The sequence below is a fragment of the Scyliorhinus torazame genome, chromosome 6, assembly GCF_047496885.1.
Source record: "Scyliorhinus torazame isolate Kashiwa2021f chromosome 6, sScyTor2.1, whole genome shotgun sequence".
In the NCBI taxonomy this organism is placed as follows: domain Eukaryota; kingdom Metazoa; phylum Chordata; class Chondrichthyes; order Carcharhiniformes; family Scyliorhinidae; genus Scyliorhinus; species Scyliorhinus torazame.
In genome coordinates, this window is record NC_092712.1 from 265,622,082 (window position 1) to 265,643,510 (window position 21,429).

At 43.8% G+C, this 21,429-nt stretch overlaps 1 protein-coding gene across 2 annotated transcripts in view; it reads left to right on the forward strand.

The window, feature by feature from the left end:
* The first annotated feature begins 5,379 nt into the window (after nucleotides 1-5,379).
* The window catches only part of LOC140425407 (partitioning defective 6 homolog gamma-like), a 93,427-nt gene continuing 77,377 nt past the window's right edge, over nucleotides 5,380-21,429 (forward strand). For both annotated transcript variants that reach the window (XM_072509653.1, XM_072509654.1), the window contains exon 1: nucleotides 5,380-5,731. In XM_072509653.1, the coding sequence (XP_072365754.1) occupies nucleotides 5,660-5,731 (72 nt within the window). In that variant the 5' untranslated portion in view covers nucleotides 5,380-5,659. The remainder of the gene's footprint in view (nucleotides 5,732-21,429) is intronic.

Here is a 21,429-nt window from a genome sequence, read left to right on the forward strand (position 1 = left end):
AGATTCCAGCATCCACAGTCATTTGCTTTTACCTAACAGCACGTCTTTCGAGATTTGTGGGAGGCATGTTACTCTGACCACTGGTACTCAATACCTTCACTCATCAGCTCTTATAGCTTTGCTGTGTTCTGTGAGGGCGGCACGGTAGCACAGTGGTTAGCACTGTTGCTTCACAGCACCAGGGTCCCAGGTTTGATTCCTGGCTTGGGTCACTGTCTGTGCGGAGTCTGTACGTTCTCCCCTGTGTCTGCCTGAGTTTCCTCTGGGTGCCCCGGTTGCCTCCCACAAAGCTTTGACATAGGGTCATCTGGACTCGAAACGTTAGCTCTTTTCTCTCCCTACAGGTGCTGCCAGACCTGTTGAGATTTTCCAGCATTTTCTCTTTGGTTGTTGTTAGGTAGTTTGGACATTCTGAATTCTCCCTCCATGTACCCAAACAGGCGTTGAAATGTGGCGACTAGGGGCTTTTCACAGTAACCTCATTGCAGCATTAATGTAAGCCTACATGTGACAATAAATATTATACGCACGATATGAAAATTCTCAAGTACTGGATCAATAAAAGAAACTTCTCAAATCTTCCTATTCTTTTGGAACTTCCATCTCAGAGATAGCTATGACCTTTTTCTGGAATGGCGTCCTGATGAAAGAGTATATTGAATATTGTCAACATGAAGATCCCTAGCCCAAGGATCTGCAGTTATCTGCAGTAATTTGCTTTTTCCAGTGAAGATCCCTAGTCAAGCTTCATGTTTCTGTCACTAATTCTGGCATCAAGCTTGCTGAAAACTTTTGCCATTGCCAGTACTGGCATGATCTCATCCAATTGAGGAATTGGGGAGAGATTCCTTTTCATTGCTTAAGCACTTTGGGATTTGGGCAAATTTTCAACCATCTATTTGGCTTCTCACTCACCATGAACGAATTTAGCCAATCTCTAGACTCTGGCGATCATTTTCTTTTCTTCCATCTCCTGAAACTCTTTAAAGCTTTCCTTTTACTTCTATGTGGGGAATGGATAACTGGTTTCTTTGCTGGATCAATAATGATATGATATTCAAATCTTTTCATCGCACCTCACCAACTCAGCAAAATACGCTGGACACATTTACAACACACCTTCCTTGCTTCTGCTCGGAGGGTGCATTTCAATGAGTCTTAACACCTTCAACCCTCATTGTTACCTCCTTTGCTTCATGGTTTATTGCGATAAGCTTCAGCTCTTCACAACTGTTCAACCCGAGGATAGCAGCATCAAATACTCCAATGACTTAGAACATACATCAACATCTTATCCTTTGCGTGTCTCTCTGTTTTAGATTCTTCCTCGCTCTCAAATCTCAGTTCTCCTGTATGCCATTGTCATGGCATTGCTCATCTTCAGAGCATATTTCCTTGGGTAACAATTTTCTTTCAAGTTTGTCGGGAAAGGGCTGTGCAAGATATGATGTTACTCTGTGCTCTGATTATCAATCTTCAGATTGATGGTTCTGCGCTTATTTCTCACATTGCTGATCTGAATGGTTATCCCACTTTCTTTTCTCTGGCAACTGTCTCAATTGTATGATTCCTATGTATTCGCAATCGCATTGTTATTTTCCAGGGTATGTATGTTTTGGATTTTTTCCCTTCTCATTCACCCTGTAAATCTGTTTCTGATGACCCTGTTATCATCTTCATTCTTTGATCTGTACATCTTTTCCCATTGATTAGGCTTTCCACAAGTTCTTCAGTTTGATCTATTTCCTTCCTCTGTTTGTGAACTTATCTGGCCATCCACAGCTCCTGCACAACTTTGACTCCGTCTGGTGTGCATTCTTTTGTTGTCGTATTAGTGAGCCAATCATGCTGTCTTTCTCTTAACTGAAGGTGAGCTGTTGGTGTAGTCAGCTCCTTCATCTGTCTACTCATGGTTCTGGCAACGTGAACTTGTCCTTTCCAATCAAATTGTTTTATACATTAGCGTATGCCGAGCTCCAAATGAGCTGAGCTATTAGCCTTTCATGTTTTCCTTGAATTTACATTTTCTGGTTGCACTTTTCAAGCCTGTTCAGAGATTGCCAACTGGCTCATCAGGTTCCTGCCTTGGGTTGAAATTTATATTGGTGGACCGATGGTTTGACTTTGGTCAAACTTTGATCTATGCTGAATTTTTCAAAAAATTTGCCTGGGATTTTATTGTCCTCTCTCATCTCCCCGGTATTAAACCCATTTGCCCTTTCTCTCCTGCCCACAGAAAAGACCTTACTGACCCTGTCTTCTTCACCAATGTCTTTTAGAAAGCTACTGAATGTCTGCCGGCACTTTTGTCTAAACTTCTAAAATCCTCCACGACATCATCAGCTTTTCAAATCATCATGGGCTGGTGCTCAGCATTCATTGCTGCAGTAGTGGGTATTTTATCTTTGCACGATTCACTTAGGTTTTCTCACCCTCTTTGGCATTAATTTGGGTTAATTTTTCACAATCTAAATCAAAATTCAATCTGCTTAAAATGTTTGGAGCTTACACAGAGATACGCTGGGTGGCCATCGGTATGGAAACCATATGAGTATGGGGTGCTGTCGAGAATCATGAGTTTGAGCCTGGGGGGATGGATAGCGTATACAGGAGGCGGAGGGAAGTGGGCTGGTCAAGGTGAGGGATTTGTATTTGGAAGAATGGTTTGCCAGTCAGGAGGAGCTATTTGTATTTGGAGGAAGGGGTCGCTAGTCAGGAGGAGCTAAGTAGAGCTTGTAGCCATCTGGGATGGCCACTTACAAAGGAAACATGGATACTTGCAAAGACTCAAGGGAAATATGGCCAATACAGGATTCAGGCAAACTCAGAGCCTAACTGTATATTTGCTAATAGAGAACCAGTATCAAAACCCCTAGCCAATTTGCATTCTAATGACCTATTTCCCCAGGACAAAGGACTGGTACTCAGGTATAGATACAATTCCAGACACATTGGCGCCACTCCCTTCACCCAGGAAACCCAAACAGCCAAGGTCAATGACCGCTCAGGACACGCCCAGCCATCAAGGCACCCGCCCCTTTATTGGCTCAAATCAAAGGCAGTAATCGAAGCCTGTCGAATTATTGGGTCCAAAGCTAAGGACCGCCCAAAAGAGCACGAAACCCCAAAGGGTAAAGAGAGACACTGTCATGTGTTCAATCTCTTTTGGTCCTGGCACACCAGCACTCTTCGGCCCGGCCTATACCTGAAGCCAACTGCAGCACCACAACCAGAAGCAAGTTCAAGATCAACGATCGCTACCAGACGGATGAGCCCAGCAGAACCGAAGTTCTCCAGACCCAGCCACTCCAGATCTGAACAAAGGCCTTGTTCCTCTGCCAAAGGTGGGTGCCTGAAAGTTAAGTACAGGTTGTTGTAGTGTTAGGTGTAGTTTAGCTTGTAGCGTTTTTATGTTGCATGTGTGAGTTAATCTTGTGTGTAAATAAACCATTATTGAACTTGAACTAACTGACTGGTTGTTGGGTCTTTGATCAATATCCGGTTGAACCTTGTGGCAACTCTGAAAAGCAATACCACTCAGTATTAAGAAGGGCAACATTATTGGCGTTTCCAGTGCAGAATTGGCAACAATTATTAGTGACGCTAGTGGGGTAGTATTCCACTCATCAAAATCGGCAACAAGCTGCCGAGGGGTAGTGAGTTCAGGTATCTGCAGGTTAGGGACTTTGCACGAAAGGTCTGGAGGGGGTTCCCTAAGTTGCTGGGAAACACCCTGCTGGAGCGACTGCTGCTTCTGGATGTGGAAGGAGAGGGAAAAATTGGGGATATATATAAATGGCTGGGGGAGCAGGGAGGTGAGCGGGTGATGAAGATCAAGGAGAAATGGGAAGCGGAGTTGGGAGGGGAGATCAATTGGGGAGTATGGAGTGAGGCACTGTGAAGGGTAAACAGGACCTCCTTTTGTGCAACGATGAGTCTGATACAGTTTAAGGTGGTGCACAGGGTGCATATGACTCGGGCGAGAATGAGTGGGTTCTTTCAGGGGATAGCAGATGAGTGTGAGAGGTGTGGGCGGGAGCCAGCTAATCACAAGCACATGTTTTGGGGTTGCGAAAAATTGGGAAGATTCTGGGCTGGAGTGTTCGTGGTCTTAGCCAGGATAGTGGAGGAGGAGGTGGACCCGGAACCTTTGGTGGCGATATTTGGGGTTTCAGAGAAGCCGGAGCTCATGGGCTCAGGGAGAGGAGGAAGGCCAATGTCGCGGCCTTCGCTTCTCTGATTGCATGGCAGTGAATTTTGCTGGAGTGGCGGTCAGCATTGCCACCGGGGGTAACGGCTTGGTTGGGTGACCTGTACGACTTCCTGCGGTTAGAGAAGATAATGTATGAGTTAAGGGGCTCAGCAGGGGAGTTTGAGAAAAGGTGGGGGATGTTTGTGACCGTTTTTGAGGGGCTGTTCGTCGCAGGTGGGTGGGTGGAGAGGAGGGGGGGGGTGGAAAAGGGGAAAAATCTGTACAGACTGAATAGTTGATTGTTGGAAGTATGTTTCACGGGATGTTTATTTGCTGTAACCTGTTTTGATACATGTTACAGACTGTGAGGGCAGAGGAGGTTGGATTTCTAGACTCTGGGTACAGGATGGGGTATTGTTGCTGAGGCTGTGGGAATCAGGGAGTGCAAGCCTGTGGGAGTGGGAGAAATGCACAGTTCACATGCACGGGTGTGTACTCGAAGAACCTACAATAAAGGCTGTCCTGGCAGCAGATAACCCAGGGCAACCTCTTCATTTACAGGATACTCCCGTAAAATGTGAGACGGTCCATCACCCTGCAGTTACCTGCTGCCTCCTTCTGTTTTCTGGTTCTCAGGATGTAAAATAATCACACTTCTATTCTCAAACTGCTGGGACTTTGCCCAGTGTGTTTCTTGCACAGTTCTACATGTGTCTGGTGGATTGGTACATTATTGCTCCACATCTGACTGCAGCGCAGCAGTAGATCACAGAATTGTTACGGGCAGAGAGGCCATTTGGCCCATTGTGTCTGCACCGGCTCTCCAAACGAGCATCAAGACTTAGTGCCACTCCCCTTGCCTCTTCCCCGTCCCCTGCATATTGTTTCTGTCCAAGTAATCATCTAATGCCCCCCTGAATGCCTCGATTGAACCTGCCTGCAACACACTTCCAGGCAGTACATTCCCCACCCCCGAGTCACTTGGCAGCTAGGATGCCTAACAATCACATACGAAAATACATGAAAACAAAAGACCGCCCCCGACCCCCCACCAGGCCCCTCTCCACAAAGGTGGTCCTCCGTGATACAGCGCCACCTAGAGTCTCGGAGGAACGACTTTACAGTCGGGGAGAGGGGAGGAGCTGAACGCTCGACGTGATGCTCTGGGTCTGTGTCCGTTGGAGCGCATGCGCGTGCAGGAAGGTGCTGGCTCGCGGGGCTGAGTGCGCTCGCTCGCCAACAATCGGAGGAGGATCACGTTAACGGTCCGACCTTCTCAGAACGCGTTCGAATTTCGATTGGAACGACGCCGGGGGGGGAGCGAGACACCCGGAGAGAAAGGAAAGCCTGTGCCGGGGGATCGGGCAGCTGGAGACCCCCCTCCCCTGCAGCGGGCACCTTGTATTTTGTTTTGGGAGGGGGTGGAGGGGAACACGAAGAGAAAGGATAAAAACGCAAGCGGAGAAAATGAACAGAAGTTACAGCAAGTCCAGCACGCTGAGGTGCTTGGACAGGGTGGCCGTGGAAGTGAAGAGTAAGGTGAGCGAGTGCGAAATAGTTGATCAGAAAGCAGGTCGCGGGGGTGGGGTGGCGGGGCGGCCAGAGCCACTGACTCTGGGCGGCCAGCGCCACTGACTCTGGGCGGCCAGCGCCACTGTCTCTGGGCTTTAAATGGGCGCCGCTCGTTTCCAGGTTCATGGCACGGCCGCGCTCTGAAACCCCCCCGCTGTTGCCTGACTTACCCGCCGCCCTCCCGAGTCTGTTTAAACTTGGAGCGCAAAATGTAGAGAGCAAGGGAGGGTTTGTTCCACAGAGAAGATTTTGAAAACTTTTTTTCCCCTTGTTATTTCATTGTTTATATCGACGGATTAAATCTTCCAACAAACTTCGATTTGAATCGGTGTTTTTGTTCCCTCTGTCGCTGTGGAGTAGAGAAGGTTCAAGGCCAACATCTGGGACATCGTTGCGTTCCTCCTGATGCCTCTCCCTCGCTCAATTGCCCGTCTCCCCCTCCACCCAAAAAACGAAAGCAGCCCTGCACTTGGGAGAGAAGTGTTGGTGGAGCCCAGAGCCCACGGAGATAAAAATGCTTAACCCAACTTCTCGTGGAGCTGCTGCCTTCTTCCCCTCAACCATGAGGAAGCTCGTCGTTATGACTTTCGTGGGGTGGGGGATGACTTTGTCCAGGGAGCGAGGAATTATCTGCAGGAGGTTTTTCTGTGCTTGCCTGTCGTTGTTCATTTCATGCCAGAGCAGTACGAATCGTTCCAATTCCCAGACTATTTTTTATGCCTGATCGATGTCCCCCTCGTGCATTATTTCTACTAACGTTGTGTATTTTTGTTGACTTTAAAAAAACTGATGTTGCTCTGAGTTGCAGGTTGTATTCTTGATGTGGCACTATAACCATTTCAGTACAATTCTGACCATTGCTGATAATTGAAGGAGTAAATTATTTTGGGAGTAATTTTAACCTTGTGATTTAATGTAACCTACTCAGACTTTAAATTAATTAACCTGTACTCTGGTATTTAAATTATAAATACTTGTGCCACCATGGGTGGCATGGTGGCACAGTGGTCAGCACAGCTGCCACACAGCGCCAGGGATTCGGGTTCGATTCCGACCTTGGGTGACTGTGCGGAGTTTTTTAGGGCAGCACGGTAGCATGGTGGTTAGCACAATTGCTTCACAGCTCCAGGGTCCCAGGTTCGATTCCCGGCTTGGGTCATTGTCTGTGCGGAGTCTCCATGTGCTCCCTGTGTGTGCGTGGGTTTCCTCCGGGTGCTCCGGTTTCCTCCCACAGTCCAAAGATGTGCAGGTTAGGTGGATTGGCCATGCTAAATTGCCTTTCGTGTCAAAAATTGCCCTTAGTGTTGGGTTGGGTGGGGTTACTGGGTTATGGGGATAGGGTGGAGGTGTGGGCTTGGGTAGGGTGCTCTTTCAAAGAGCCGGTGCAGACTCGATGGGCCGAATGGCCTCCTGCACTGTAAATTCTATGATAACAATATAATTTCATCCTAGGTATCTTCATATCTGTGTGGAATTACTCAGCTTTGCATGCTGTGCCTGTTCCCTCAGCTCTTGGCCATCTTTTTTAGTAAGAAGTCTTACAACAGGTTAAAATCCAACAGGTTCGTTTCGAAAGCAGTGCTCCAAAAGCTAGTGATTCGAAACAAATCTGTTGGATTTTAACCTGGTGTTGTAAGACTTTTTACTGTGCTCATCCCAGTCCAACACCGGCATCTCCACATCATCTTTATTTGTGGTTGCTTTCCAAATCAGAGCAAAAGTGCTGCCAGTAATCCATCAGTTCAACTTGTCTTGTGCATGGACTTCCACCTTGTTAGAATGTGCGCATGTTTCATTTCTCATTTGTGTAAGTAAATAAAGTCGCCATAGTCCCATTGGCTGCTTTCCCCTTTTCGGGGGAAAGCTGACTGGTGGTGATTTAACCTACAGATCACCACACCGAAGATGGGGCCTTCATGATATCTTCTGCTGGTATGGGAGTTGAACCCGTGCTTTTGGCCCAGCTCTGCATCACAAACCAGCTGTCCAGCTAACTGAGCTGTGTTGTTTATCCTGATGGGTTTGGAAGATGAAGGCCGGGCGTGAATCCCCATGAATCCAGTCCTTGGCAAGAGGTGGGAGATGAATTCCCGATTGAGGAATTACCAATTGAGTTTGACAATTGAGTGCCATGCTTTGGTAATCTTGATTTGGAGGCCGGGTGCATCAGATTCAATGGAGCACAGCGTATCTTGTCTGCGAGGCCAGGGGTCGGGCCTACTGACTCCTAGTCCTATTTCATCCTGTTCTCTATGGTCGTCGTGAGGGGTTGGAGGTCCGGCTGGGGCCTCGGTTGTGGATCCCTTGGGTGCAGGAGAGACGGCATGGTGGAAATGATGTTGTCTCGTCCTTCGATTGATGGAATCCTCGAGAGATGCTCGCATATGCTCATTGGTCTTGCCTTATCCTTTGCCTTTTCGTGCGACATGGAAGATACCTTTATCCTGCGGTTCTTCGATAATCCTGATCGTTACTCCCTGTTGATCATGCTGACTTTTTAATTGCTGTCCTTTTTCCTGCAAGGGTGTGTGAAATGTGAGCATGATGGATTGTGCCAATGTTTATCCTTATCCTATCCTGTGATAGCAAGATCATTTAGAGTCAATTATCGGAAGTGTGATTTATGCACAGTTTAACTCCTTTTGGTTATTGTGTTGTAATCCCTGTTATTGGGGGAAGGGAATGCTTTTTGTCACCCCTTGTCTCGTTTATGAAGAAAACAAAGTGGAGCTGGGGCGAGGTGAAGGGTGGGTGGGTATGAAGTGTTATTTCAGCCCTCAGTTTGATGGCTTTGAGGATAGCTCCCCCAATTAGATCTAATCCATTTTAAATTTTTCTTATGAATTTGACTATACTTTGAATTAAGAATCCATGTCTTTGTCCTCCTTTGGCCTGGGCAGAGTTTGTATCCTGGGGAGGGCTTGGATTCCTTATGCCTCATCGTTGAGGTTGGAGTTTTTCCTTCTCTCTGTTTGGATCTCTCTTCATGATCATCCCCTGGTCTATTGTGGTTGTTGAGGAGGAAGGTGGTTCTGGATACCCTTTCTGTGAGGGTGGCCGCTTTGAGCTAGGCTAATTATTGGGTGTCTTGATGGTTCCTCGTCTTCTCCTTTCTTCAAAATTCAAGTTCTACCTAGGGCCTATGTTTGTGGTTTAGTTGCTTTCTGTAATATGTATGTAACTCTCCATAGGTCTGGGGTTTCCATATATTTTCTTTTTGTTTTTCTAAGAATAGTTGGACTCATCCATTCCTGGCTCCTACATGGGTGCAGGTGGTCTTGAATTTGGAAAGAGAAGGCGGCGTTGGGTCATTGGGGCTTTTGGAGCTGCTGGAGTTGAGGGGGATGTATGTTGGTGTACACTGATCATGGTACTGGTAATCTATCCTGATCTCCCGTGACGATTGTGGGGCTGTGTGGCGTGAGAGGGTGTGTGCCATTTGTCATGCTATCATGTTTTCATGATCTTATCTTGTTTTTCCCTCGATCTCTGGTGGGATGGATATCTAGTTCTGTCTAATAATGGTATTAAGCCAGTTGTGATGTTGCTCTCCTGTTCCATGCTGTGATCATTTACGTAAAGTAGTATGATTTTTCACTTCCTCGCTTTTGGTGATGTATTATTTTGTAACTTTGTTACATTATTTTGACATACTTAAAAAAATGAAGTTACTGTTTTGCTGTCAGGGGCCTTTAAATAGCGCAACTGCTTGCATACTATTGCTCCATCTCCAACCTTTTCTCCAAAGTGCTTGAGCATATTGTCATCTCCCATCTTTCTCTTAACCCTGTTTGAACCCATCTAATCAGGTTTCCAACTGGCCACAGCACAAAATGGGCCGTATCAAAGTTACAGATGACATTCATATAACTATGACCATCACAAACTATTCCTCATTCTTGATCTGCTTGCACTCTTTGACATCATCCTTCAGTCATCCAGCTGGGTGGGACTCCCTGGATTGGATTTGGATTTAGTTTATTGTCACGAGTACCAAGGTTCAGTGAAAAGTATTTTTCTGCGAGCAGCTCAACAGATCATTGAATACATGAAAAGAAAAGGAAATAAAAGAAAATACATAATAGGGCAGCACAAGGTACACAATGTAATTATATAACACCGGCATCGGGTGAAGCATACAGCAGTGTAGTGTTAATGTGGTCAGTCCATAAGAGGGTCGTTTAGGACCTTGGCTGGGTTTCATTCCTATCCATACATTTAGTCACACAATCCTTTGAAGTGACTTCTCCTTTTGCTCTCAGACTGTTGCCGTTGGCACCTCCAAATATCTATCTTTGGCCATCTCCTGTTTGCCATTAACATGCTGACCTAAAAACACGACTTCAGATTTTGCATGAGTGCCGTTGACACAAACTCTTCATTATCATCTCTACCATCAACCTTTCCACTACCATATGCTGCTTATCTGACATCGAGCACTGGATATTTGGAAAACCAGTTTAATTGTCTTTGGTCCCCATTACCTATCTAATGGGGTAGGATAGGGTACACAGGAACGAACAATAGATGCTTGTGAGAACGGTACGGCGATCATCATGGGTGATTTTAATCTGCATCTAGATTGGATAAATCAGATTTGCAAAAGTAGCTTGGATGATTAGTTTGTTGTGTTTTGGGACTTTTTCTTAGAGCAGCATGTTTTAGCACCAACCAGAGAGTAGTTTATACTAGGTCTGGCATTGTGCAGTGTGACAGGATTAATTAGTGACCTCATCATGAAGGCACCCCTAGGAGGCTGTCATCATAATACGATTAAATTTCAGTTTTGGAGAGGAGTGGGTCAACTTAAATAATACTATCATGAGGGCACAAAGACCGAGCTGCCTAAAGTGAATTGGGAAATTAGCTTAAGGGATAGATCAGTAGAGTTGCGGTGGCAGATATTTAAGGCAATATTTCAGACTACTCAGAAAAGGTACATTCCAGTGAGAAGAAAGACTGTAAGGGAAAGACACACTATCTGTGGCTAATCATTCCAGTGAGAAGAAAGACGCTCAAGAGAAAGGCACACTATCTGTGATTAACTGGAGTAGTTAAAGCTCGTATCAATTTGAAAGTAAAAACATATAATTCTGCAAGATGAACGATGGGCAGAAGATTGAACAGAATATAAAGAACGGCAAAGAATGACTGAAAGATTAATAAGGAGGGAGAAATTAGTGTATGAGAGAAAGCCAGCTAGACGTATAAAAGCAAATAGTTAAACTTTCTCCAGGTTTTTAGAAAAGAAAAATATAAAGTGAGTGTTGGTCCTCTATAGAGATTAAGAATAGGGAATTAATAATGGAAAATAAGGAAATGGTAAATTAATTGAACAGCGATTTTTGTCTTTCAGCACTGTGAGGATACAAATAACATTCCAGAAATTAATTAGCAATTAAGAGGTGACAGAGAGGGAGGAGGAATTACCATTACAATCGCCAGGGAAAGTCTTTTGAGAAAATTATTGGAACTAAAAGCTGACAAAACCTTGGTTCTGATAGTTTTCATTCTAGGGCCTTCATAGCAATGGATACTGAGATGGTAGCTGCATTGGTTTTATTTTTCCGAAATTGCCTAGTTTCCGAAAAGGTCCCATCAATTGGAAAATAGTGAATGTGACTCCTCCATTCAAGAAAGGAAGAAGGGGACAGCACGGTGGCACAGTGGGTTAACCCTGTTGCCTCACGGTGCCGAGGTCCCAGGTTCGATCCCGGCTCTGGGTCACTGTCCGTGTGGAGCTTGCACATTCTCCCCGTGTTTGCGTGGGTTTCGTCCCCACAACCCAAAGATGTGCAGGCTAGGTGGATTGGTCACGCTAAATTGCCCCTTAATTGGAAGAAATTAATTGGGTACTCTAAATTTTTAAAAACAAAAGAAAGGAAGAAGATAGAGAACAGGAATTTACAGTTAGCTTTACATTTGTCATAGGGAAATTGCTGGTAGTTTGAGGCGGTTATAGCAGAGCACTTTGAAAATCTCATTGCAATTGAGCAGAGTCAACATGGCTTTGTGGAAGGGAAATCATTTTTGAGGAAGTAACGAGCAATGTGGATAAAGGGGAACCTGTGGATGTGTTCTTCATGGGTTTCCAGAAGGCATTTTACAAGGTGCCACATCAAAGGTTATTGTACAAAATAAGAGCTCATAATGTAGAGGGTAACATACAGGTATGGCTAGAGGATTGGTTAGTTAACAGGAAGCAGGGATAAATGGGTCTTTTTCGGGTTGGTGAGACATGACTAGTGGATTAGTGCTGGAGCCTCAACAATTTACAATTTATGTCAATGACTTGGGGTGCTAAATTTGCTGATGACATAAAGATAGGTAGGAAAGTAAGTTGTGAAGAGGATATCGGGAAACTGAAAAGGAACATTGGGTAATTGAGGGGCAAAACATTTTGCAGGTGGAGTATAATGTGGGAAAATGTGAACGTGACCACTTTGGCAAGGAGAATAGAGAGCAATTGCAGAACCTGGTGTAACAGAGGACCTGGATATGCTGGTACATGAATCGAGAAATTAATATAAAGGCACAGCAAGTGATTAGCAAGGCAAATGGAATGTTGTCATTTGTTGCAAGCAGAGTGGAATATAAAAGTAGGGACGTTCGTGGTGAGACCACATGGTGGACTACGGTGTATAGTTTTGGTCTCCTTATTTAAGTAAGAATATAAATGTTTTAAAAGCAGTTCAGAGAAGGTTCACTCTGGGATGAAAGGGTTAGCTTATGAGGTAAGGCTGGACAGGCTGGGCCTGCACTCTGTGTTCAGAAGCTTGAGAGGTGATCTTATTGAAACATAGAAGATCATGGGACTTAACAGGGTGGATGTTGAAAGGATGTTTCCCATGTAGGAGTGACTAGGGACACAGTTTAAAAATAAGGGGTCTCCCATTTGACATGGAAATGAGAAGAAGATTTTCTCTTGAGTGCTGTGAATCTTTGGAACCCTTGTCCCCAGGCATGTTTATATGGCAGAGGTAGATAGATTCTTGTTTACCAAGGGAGTCAAAGATTTGTATAACAAGGGAGTCAAAGGTTATTAGGGGTAAGCAGAATGTGGAGTTCAAGTCATATTTTATTGAATGATGGAGCAGGCTGGAGAGGCCCACTGCTTCACTCCTAATTCATATGTTCGTAATGCTGTCTTGGCTGGCCTCCAACGTTGTCCCCTCTAAAATTTGAGCTAATCAAAATATTTGTTATCCCTATCCTCATTCACACCAAATCCTATTCATCCATCATGGGCGGCACGGTAGCACAGTGGTTAGCACTGTTGCTTCACGGCGGCGGGGTCCTAAGTTCGATTCCCGCATGGGTCACTGTCTGTGTGGAACCTGTACATTCTCCCCGTGCCTGTGTGGTTTCCCCCGGGTGCTCCAGTTTCCTCCCACAAGTCCCGAAATACGTGCTTGTTAGGTGAATTCGACAATCTCCCTCGGTATACCTTCTCAGGTGCCGGAGGGTGGCGACTAGGAGATTTTCATAGTAACTTCATTGCTGTGTTGATGCAAGCCTACTTGCGACACTAATAAATATTATTATTACCTCTATTCGCCAACTTACATTGGCTCCTAGTCTGATAATGCCTCAGTTCTCAGTTTTAACGTTCTCAACTTTGTTTTCAAGTCTTTCCATGGCTATACTGCTCCCTATCTCTATAACCTCCTACAACCGTCAGATCTTTGTGCTTCTTTGATAATGAAATGAAAATCGCTTATTGTCACAAGTAGGCTTCAAATGAGGTTACTGTGGAAAGCCCCTAGTCGCCACAGTCCGACGCCTGTTCGGGGAGGCTGGTACAGGGATTGAACGTGCTGCTGGCCTGCCTCGGTAGCTTTAAAAGCCAGCTCTTTAGCCCTGTGCTAAACCAGCCACTGGTGCGTCCCCGATTTTAATCACTCTACCACTGGCAGCCATGTCTTCAACTGTCTAGACCTTAATTTCTGAAATTCCTTCCTTAAACTGCTCTGCCTCTTTATCTCTCATTAATATACGTTTTCTAACCTATCTCATTACCTACCTCAACTCACTTCAAAGGTACCTGGATCTGTACCTGAAGTGCTGTAACCTGCAAGTCTACGGATGCTGGAAGGTGGGATTAGAATGGGGAGCTAGATTTATTTTTTCCAGCCGGTGCAGACAAAGAGCTGAATGGCCTCTTCCTGTAATTTTTCAATGTTCTATGTTTTTTTTACAAAGCTCTTGGTCAACTATCCTTGCATCTCATTAGAAGGCATCGTGTAAAATGTTGTTTGGTAACACTTCTGCAAGTTTCTTGGGATGTTCTACTACATGAAAAGCACTATATCGCTGCATGATATTTTAAATGTTTTCAATTGCTTTCCTATTAAAATTGGTAATTAGAAGGAAAATAGCACCAAATACTAATGTGGCAAAGTACGTTATGCATTGTTGTGTTCTGCAGTTCACTTCTCTGCAGTCTGCTGATCCCATCGGTGGAAAGCACAACTTCAGGATTCCAAGTTACAAAAATGTTCCAAAAAATTTTCAGTAATCAGCCTAAGGACTAAATTGAGTTGTGGAATTGTGGATTTTGCCATACTAAATTGCAGGGTGGATTCCCCACATCACCAGTGACACCTCAAAACAGTTTTTGGCTAGCAGTGCAAACATCATTGCTTGTACATGTATGTGTTCAGCCCAAAGATCTTCCTATACTGGCCACAGCCATGGCCTCCCGGACCTTAATGCCTCCACTACAAAGATACCTGCAAGTGAGATATGAAAATGGTGGACATTGACACTAACAACTGGGAGGTAGCAGCTGACAACCATAACCTCTAGAGGCATTAGATGAAGCGAGGAAAAAAGAAAAGATCATCTGGCCAAAAAGAGGGCCCAGTGAAAACAGGCCTGTGAATCGTGCATGTTCTCAGCCCACACTCTTCCTCTGCAGAAAATGTGGCTGAGACTGCCATGCCAGAGTGGAGGTCCTGATCCACACCGAGATGCTTAACACAGTTGCGCGCCATGTCACAAACCGTTGTTTCACAAGACGGAATGGTGCTATCACCAAAAATGTGTTCAATCTGTCCATGCCCAAAAAGGAGTGACTGACCTATTCTGCTGGTGGTGTAAGAAAAATAATGCCACCTGATTTTGGTGGGGTGGCATGGGTGCTCATTTTGTATATGATCATCATTAATTGTTAAATGGTCTTGGATGCTGTAAATTTTTTACGACTAGTTTTCCACATTTCACATTCCACACCTTAAGTCCTACCTTTGCCATCATGGCGTATGTAGCATTGCAGTTCAATATTCTGAACAAATTGCTTGGGATTGAATATTGGTTTCAGTTATGTAAAGTTGACTGATTCTTTAAATGGTGATAGATAAATATGTTTTTAAAAGTCTCATTGCCTTGCTTCTTGCTAGGCTACTGCATTCCGTCACCGCAATGTCATTTTTGAGTCTTGGAGTGACTTTGTTGGAAGCAGCGGGGCTACATGTTAGAGCAAGTCAGGGTTCTAGGGGAGTTCTCAGTCTAATCTCAACTGATGGCATTAATTTTTGGGAAACTGCATTTCTTGGCAAAACATGTAACCTGACTTGACTGTCTCTGTTGTCAGGTAGTTCTCAACACAAAGCAGCAGGAGTGGCCTTTCAGCCACTCCCTCGAGCATGTTCTGCCACTTGAAATTTCAGATTTTACTGTAACAATAAATAATTGGCAACCAATGCCCGTTTCTTTAACAGTTAATTGTTCTTATCTCTCCCCAACTATTTAAAAATACTTTTCTTTTGGCAATGAATTGCTGTCCCAGTGTCTTCTGATTGCTCCTTTTTGAGAGATCCAAGCAAAATGGTTACTTTGTATCAGTGTGTTCATCATCAAGTAACATGTTCAGAGAATCATAAAATCCCCACAGCGCAGAAGGAAGCCATTTGGCCCATCAAATCTGCACCGACCCTCGGAAAGAGCACTCTACCCAAGCCCACTCGCGCACCCAAGCCCAATAACCCCTTAAGCTGACCACATCTTTGGACACAAAGGGGCAATTTAGCATGGCAAATCCACCTAATCTGCAACGAAAATCCAGACAGACGCAGGGAGAATGTGCAAACTCCACACAGTCACCCAAGACTCTAATTGAATCCGAGTCCCTGTTGCCATAAGGCAGTAGTGCTAACGACTGTGCCACAATGCCACCCAAAAACTTGTTTTTAAGCTTTGAATTAATCTTGAAGAAGGCTCCACAATGGGACAGAAAGCCCTGAGGAAAGAAAAGCTGCAATCATAATTACGGCTAAGGGTAATGCTGTGAGTACGTAACCCAGTTTGCAGCTGAAAGTATATTTGTTACTGTCTTACTGCAATTGTGATTGTCACATTCTTGAAATAAGTATGCAATTGTCTGTAGAGTTCCTCTCTTGGCTTTTACTTAGTGGTGATTGCTTGTCCTTTGCGGGGGGGCAGGGGGGGGGGGGGGGGGGGGCTTGGTAGGGTTCTGGTGGATACATAGGTGAGTGATTAGTCCAATCTACATCTAGAAGTTTCTGCCGCAGGACACGTAACAGCAAATTGAGTTTTGGGCAAGCTGCTGGCTTGGGATTTCCTCATTACATTTTCTCCCAGTCTCTGATGTGTACCTCCTTTTGAAGGAGGTTGCACTTTTTTTTTTACTGGTTGCACCAGCTGCAGCAATCATGGGCAAGCTTCTCTCAGGACTCTGGGTCGATATAAAAACACCTAAACAAGCCTTCTCCTTTATAGCGTTCCCATTGATATCATGAGACTGCATCCCATCCTGGCAAAGATTTTGCTGGTGATAGAGAGGAGTGAGATTCCTCTGATTGTTACAGGATTGACAAGTTGCTTTCCCCTTGTACAGCAGAACAGATGAGGAGTCTTTGTATTGTTGCAGACTGGTTTCTTTTTCTCACATTGATTGAAAGAGTTCATTGAGCTTCTTGACCAGATATTGATCTCCAATCTTGTAGACCTTCGCTGGGATAGCATCACTTCCTGGAGCTTTGCCGCTAAACAAGTTTGATAGCTTTCATTATTTTGAACAATATAAGAGAACAGTTGCTGGCAGCCTCTAGGGTTGCTTCTTGGTTGATTTCAGAAGGCTGATTTTTTAAATATGCCTCGAAATTGCTTCTTTGTGGATTTAAGGAAACTGATTTTTATTTGCATGCATGAACGTGTCCTTATTCTCAGCACCTTTTAGATCAACTCTTAAGTTTGTGTTTGAGGTTAAGAAAATCCGAGTACTTCGGGAATTTGGTTTGATACAAGGCTACAGTTATATTCCATGAAGTGTCAAACCCAAAGTGCTGTGACACTACTTCCAAGGAACCTCACTATCCTACTTTATAGAGTTCGGATGAAACTCCATTCCAGATTGATACAGCAACATTATGTTGCAAAGTAGTGTGGTAATCACCACTGTTGTATATATTAGGAGATGTGTGGTAAGGCCCTGTACTACAGGTACGGGGGTAGTCCCTGCCTGCTGGCTTGCCCAGTAGGCGGACTACAAATATGTGTGCTCCCTATACAGCAGCCATTTCGCCAGCTGCTGCAGGAGGCCACACATCTTAGAGTAATAAAGCCTCAGTTGTATTCAACTCGTCTCTGTTCAATTGATCGTGCATCAAGTAGAAATCGGTGTGCAGCAATATAAATTATGAATAGAAACTTGGATTTATATGAGTGAAACCAATAACAATTAGATTGCGACTCCTAATTTGTGAACCTTCCTGAAACACTCTTTTAGATTATACACCTCTACTTTGTGAATAATCCCCCAAATTTCTATTAATTTGGTCCAGTGAGTGATTTTAAGTCCTGAACCACTTAGACCATAGATGCTTGATGGATAAGTCTGAAGTATTTCTTGCTGTATTTCCACATTTTGCTGATTCTGAATTGACACACACAATATCAGGAAAGAATGAAGGGTCTGATAAAGGTACCCTGGTGAGTTTACTTATTAATGCTGAATGACCAAGAAATGAGTGAAAGTCTTATGTGATTTATGCATTACTTGAATGGTGCTGTTTTTCTCTTGGGGGGTCTTTCTTTACTAATATAACAGTTACTGCGGATGCTCGAATCTGAAACAAAAACAGAAAATCTCAGCAAATCTGACAGTATCTGTGGAGAGAGAAGGGAGCTAATGTTTCGAGCCTGGAGAGGTGTTAGAGTTTAGTGATGAGTGGTATGGAAGTCACTCTTCAAGTGGTGTTAATATTAAATTCTTTTATTTCATTATATTTTGGAGAAATAATTTTGGGTGTAATATGTGCATTTTGAGATCAGGAAACCAAACCTGGTTGAATGTCCGGATAATTTGTAAACCATGGGACAGTTTGAAGTTTAAATTTGCTAGTAATACCATTGTTTTCTAAAAACACAACTCGTTCCAACATTTTATATCTTTTTCATTCATAACTGTGATATCTACAAGCTGTAGAGCTGCTGAAAACTGGAAGCATTTTTGCTGAAGGAATGAAAATAATTTTTAAATCGACTTTGTTGAAGTTGGGCATTATCCTCTTTATGTTCGTTAGGTATGCTGATATATTTACTGTAGTAATATTTAGGAATTTTAACATTACTTTAGTTTGACAAGTGGGTAAATACCTTTGAACGGTGTGTACACATCTTCAGTATATCAAACCCGCATCTGTCAACAGATTTGACTTGTAATTTTTCCACCAAGGACACATGAGGTTGACCATGAGAATGCGATGGCAGGACAGATGGCAGGACAAAAATCTCACACACCACAACCTTCTCATTGTGCTGGACCCAACGGCATGAAGACCGCCCTACTGAAAATTCAACTTAATGGGGAGGCCATGCCTCCCACATGGATGATTACAGAATCCCCAAGGTTAGGGAGTGGTGTAGTGGTATTATCACTGGACTGGTAATCCAGGGTTTGAATCCCATCAGGGCAGATGGTGGAATTTGAATTCAATAAAAATCTGAAATTAAAAATCTAATGATGGCCATGAAACCATTGTCGATTGTCGTAAAAACCCATCCGACTAATGTCCGGTGGAGAAGGAAATCTGCTGGCCTTGCCTGGTCTGGCTTACATGTGACTCCAGGCCCACAGCAATGTGGCTGACTCTTAAATGCCCTCGGATGGGCAATAAATGCTGACCCAGTCAGCGCTGCCCACATCCCATAAACAAATTTAAAAAAACCTCTATGGGAACTGTCTCAGGACAAACAGTTTTAAGGTGGTCAGTACAGAGAAAAATACAAGGACTTCTGCATTGCAGTCTTGGGGAAAACACTGTAGCCGATTGGCCCGTGTGCAGGCACTGAAATTTGGTTTGCCGTGCATCGAGGATCATTACGCCAAACTTGCAATACCCACCGTGTCCAGATGAAGGCCAAAGGTTGGTGGTCTGGCTGCAGATGATTCCCCAAGCACCAACAATGACAACTGTCAGCTTTATGGACTTCCAGGCCATCTCTTAAGACTTTTGTCATTAGAGGTTCCACAGAAGACTGAAGTCGCTTACAGCTTGAACGTACTCTAACAATGGGGAGTCTACCACCCCCATAATTATAGTTAGCTCATGTAAACTGTTTGCGCAGTAAAGAAGCAACTACATTTTTTAAAAATGACATAGCATGCTTAGTGTTGAGGCCTACAAGCCAAGTAGGTTCCAGTTTGAATCCCCTTATGCGTTGGATAATATTGGCAAGAGTATAGAGTGCAATGGATCTTTATGGCTCTGGAGGAGAGAACTATTCCAGATTCAAGCTTTTGGTTGACATCCACCAAATCTTTGCAGTGCAGACGGAGGCCATTCGGCCCATTAGGTCTGCACTGGCTCTCTGAGAGAAAATTCTACCGAGTTCCATTCCCCTGCCTTATCCCTGTAATCATGCACATTCTTTCTTTTCAGATACAAATCCACTTCCGTTTTGAATATTTCTATCAAACCTGCTTCTATCATCCTTTCAGGAGGTTTGTTCTCGACTCTAACCACCCTCGGTGGAAAAAAATGTTTCCTCACATCACTTCTACTTCTTTTGCCAATTATTTAAACTGTGCCCTATAGTTCTTCGCTTAGTTTCTCACTAATTACCCTGTCCATACCCCTCAGGATCTTGAATACCTCTATCAATTCTGTTTGATGACTTTGCATCCTTACTTCAGTATTATCCAACCTGGGCACAATTGTACAGATGAGGTCTAACTAGTGTCAATACAAATTCAACATGATCTCCTTACTCTTGTATTCATTGCCCCTATTAATCAAGCCCAAGATACTATATGCTTTATTAACTGTTCTCGCAACATGCCCTGCCATAATAACTTGTGTACAAAAATATCGAGGTCCCACTGTTCCTGCACCTCCTTTTAGAGTTTCTCTCTTTATTTTCTACTGTCCCTTCATATTCGTCTTGCCAAAATGGATCACCTCACACTTCTCTGCATTGAACTTCATGCGCCCAATCCACCTTGTCCTTTTGAAGTTCAAGGTTGATAACTTTTTCACCCTTCGTATGTTCAAATTTTGAAATCATGTCCTGCATACCACAGCCTAGGTCATTAATATACATCAGGAAGAAGAAGGGTCCCAATACTGACCCCTGGGGAACTCCACAGCAAACCTTCCTCCAAACTGAAAAGTAACCATTTGTATTACAACTCTCTTTACTGTCAATAGGCCAATTTCATATCTAAGTGTCTACTTTCCCTTTCCTTCCAAGAGCTAGAATTTTTCTCTCGAGTCTGTTGTGTTGAGACTGTCAAATGCAATCCATATACATCACGTCAATAGTATTGCCCTTATCAACCTTCTCTACCTCCTCAAAAACTCCAAGTTAGTTAAACATGATTTTCCCTTACTGAATCCATGCTGACTTTCCTTAATTATCCGGCACTTGTTGAAGTAACTATTGATTTTGTCCCAGGCTCTAGTCCCTGGTTTCTTAGAAGGCAAGTAATATCAGCATTGATTTCAGCTGACTTCCTCTGACAAGCCTCCCAGGTTAAGAATGCCATTTACTTGAGATATAAGCAGAAAACTACCACTCTACAACTGCATCCCAGCATAGATTCAATGGTTTAGTTTTTGTTATCTTTGATGACAGAACAACATTCCCTGCTCATTATGCTTACAACTGCACCCACTGGTTTTGTGGGCTTTTGAGCAGCAATTTACATTCACTAGAGATGCTTTTCGATGTCGAATTGCAGGTGTTGTTGTCTGATTTACTCTGTAATGATGGTGAGTACTGTTAGCCATTATTCCTACCGCAAAATCTGGGCCAGTATCTTCAGTTACAGTGATGGGCAGAAAATTATCCAGGTGAAGGAACTTTGAGGGAAGGAGTTAATTGAATTTAGGCTGGAAGAAAGATCTATCTATATGTTTGAATTTTCTTTACTGAATAGATGAAAATATAATGCCACTGTAGGGAATGGACAAGGAGGGAAATTCCTCAAGTATTTATAATCTGTTAGAGTTTGTTTTTGGCATGATATGCAATACAGATACCTATGGATGCAGGATGCTCCGGGAGACCTTGATGTGCGAGAAAGGATTTCAATTCTTTTTTTTAAAGTTCTGCTCGCAGTCCAATTTAAAACTGAGTTAGCCAATATTATGCTGAAAATAATGAGAAAGTTTGTGCTTTTCTATCCTAGCTTTAAACTT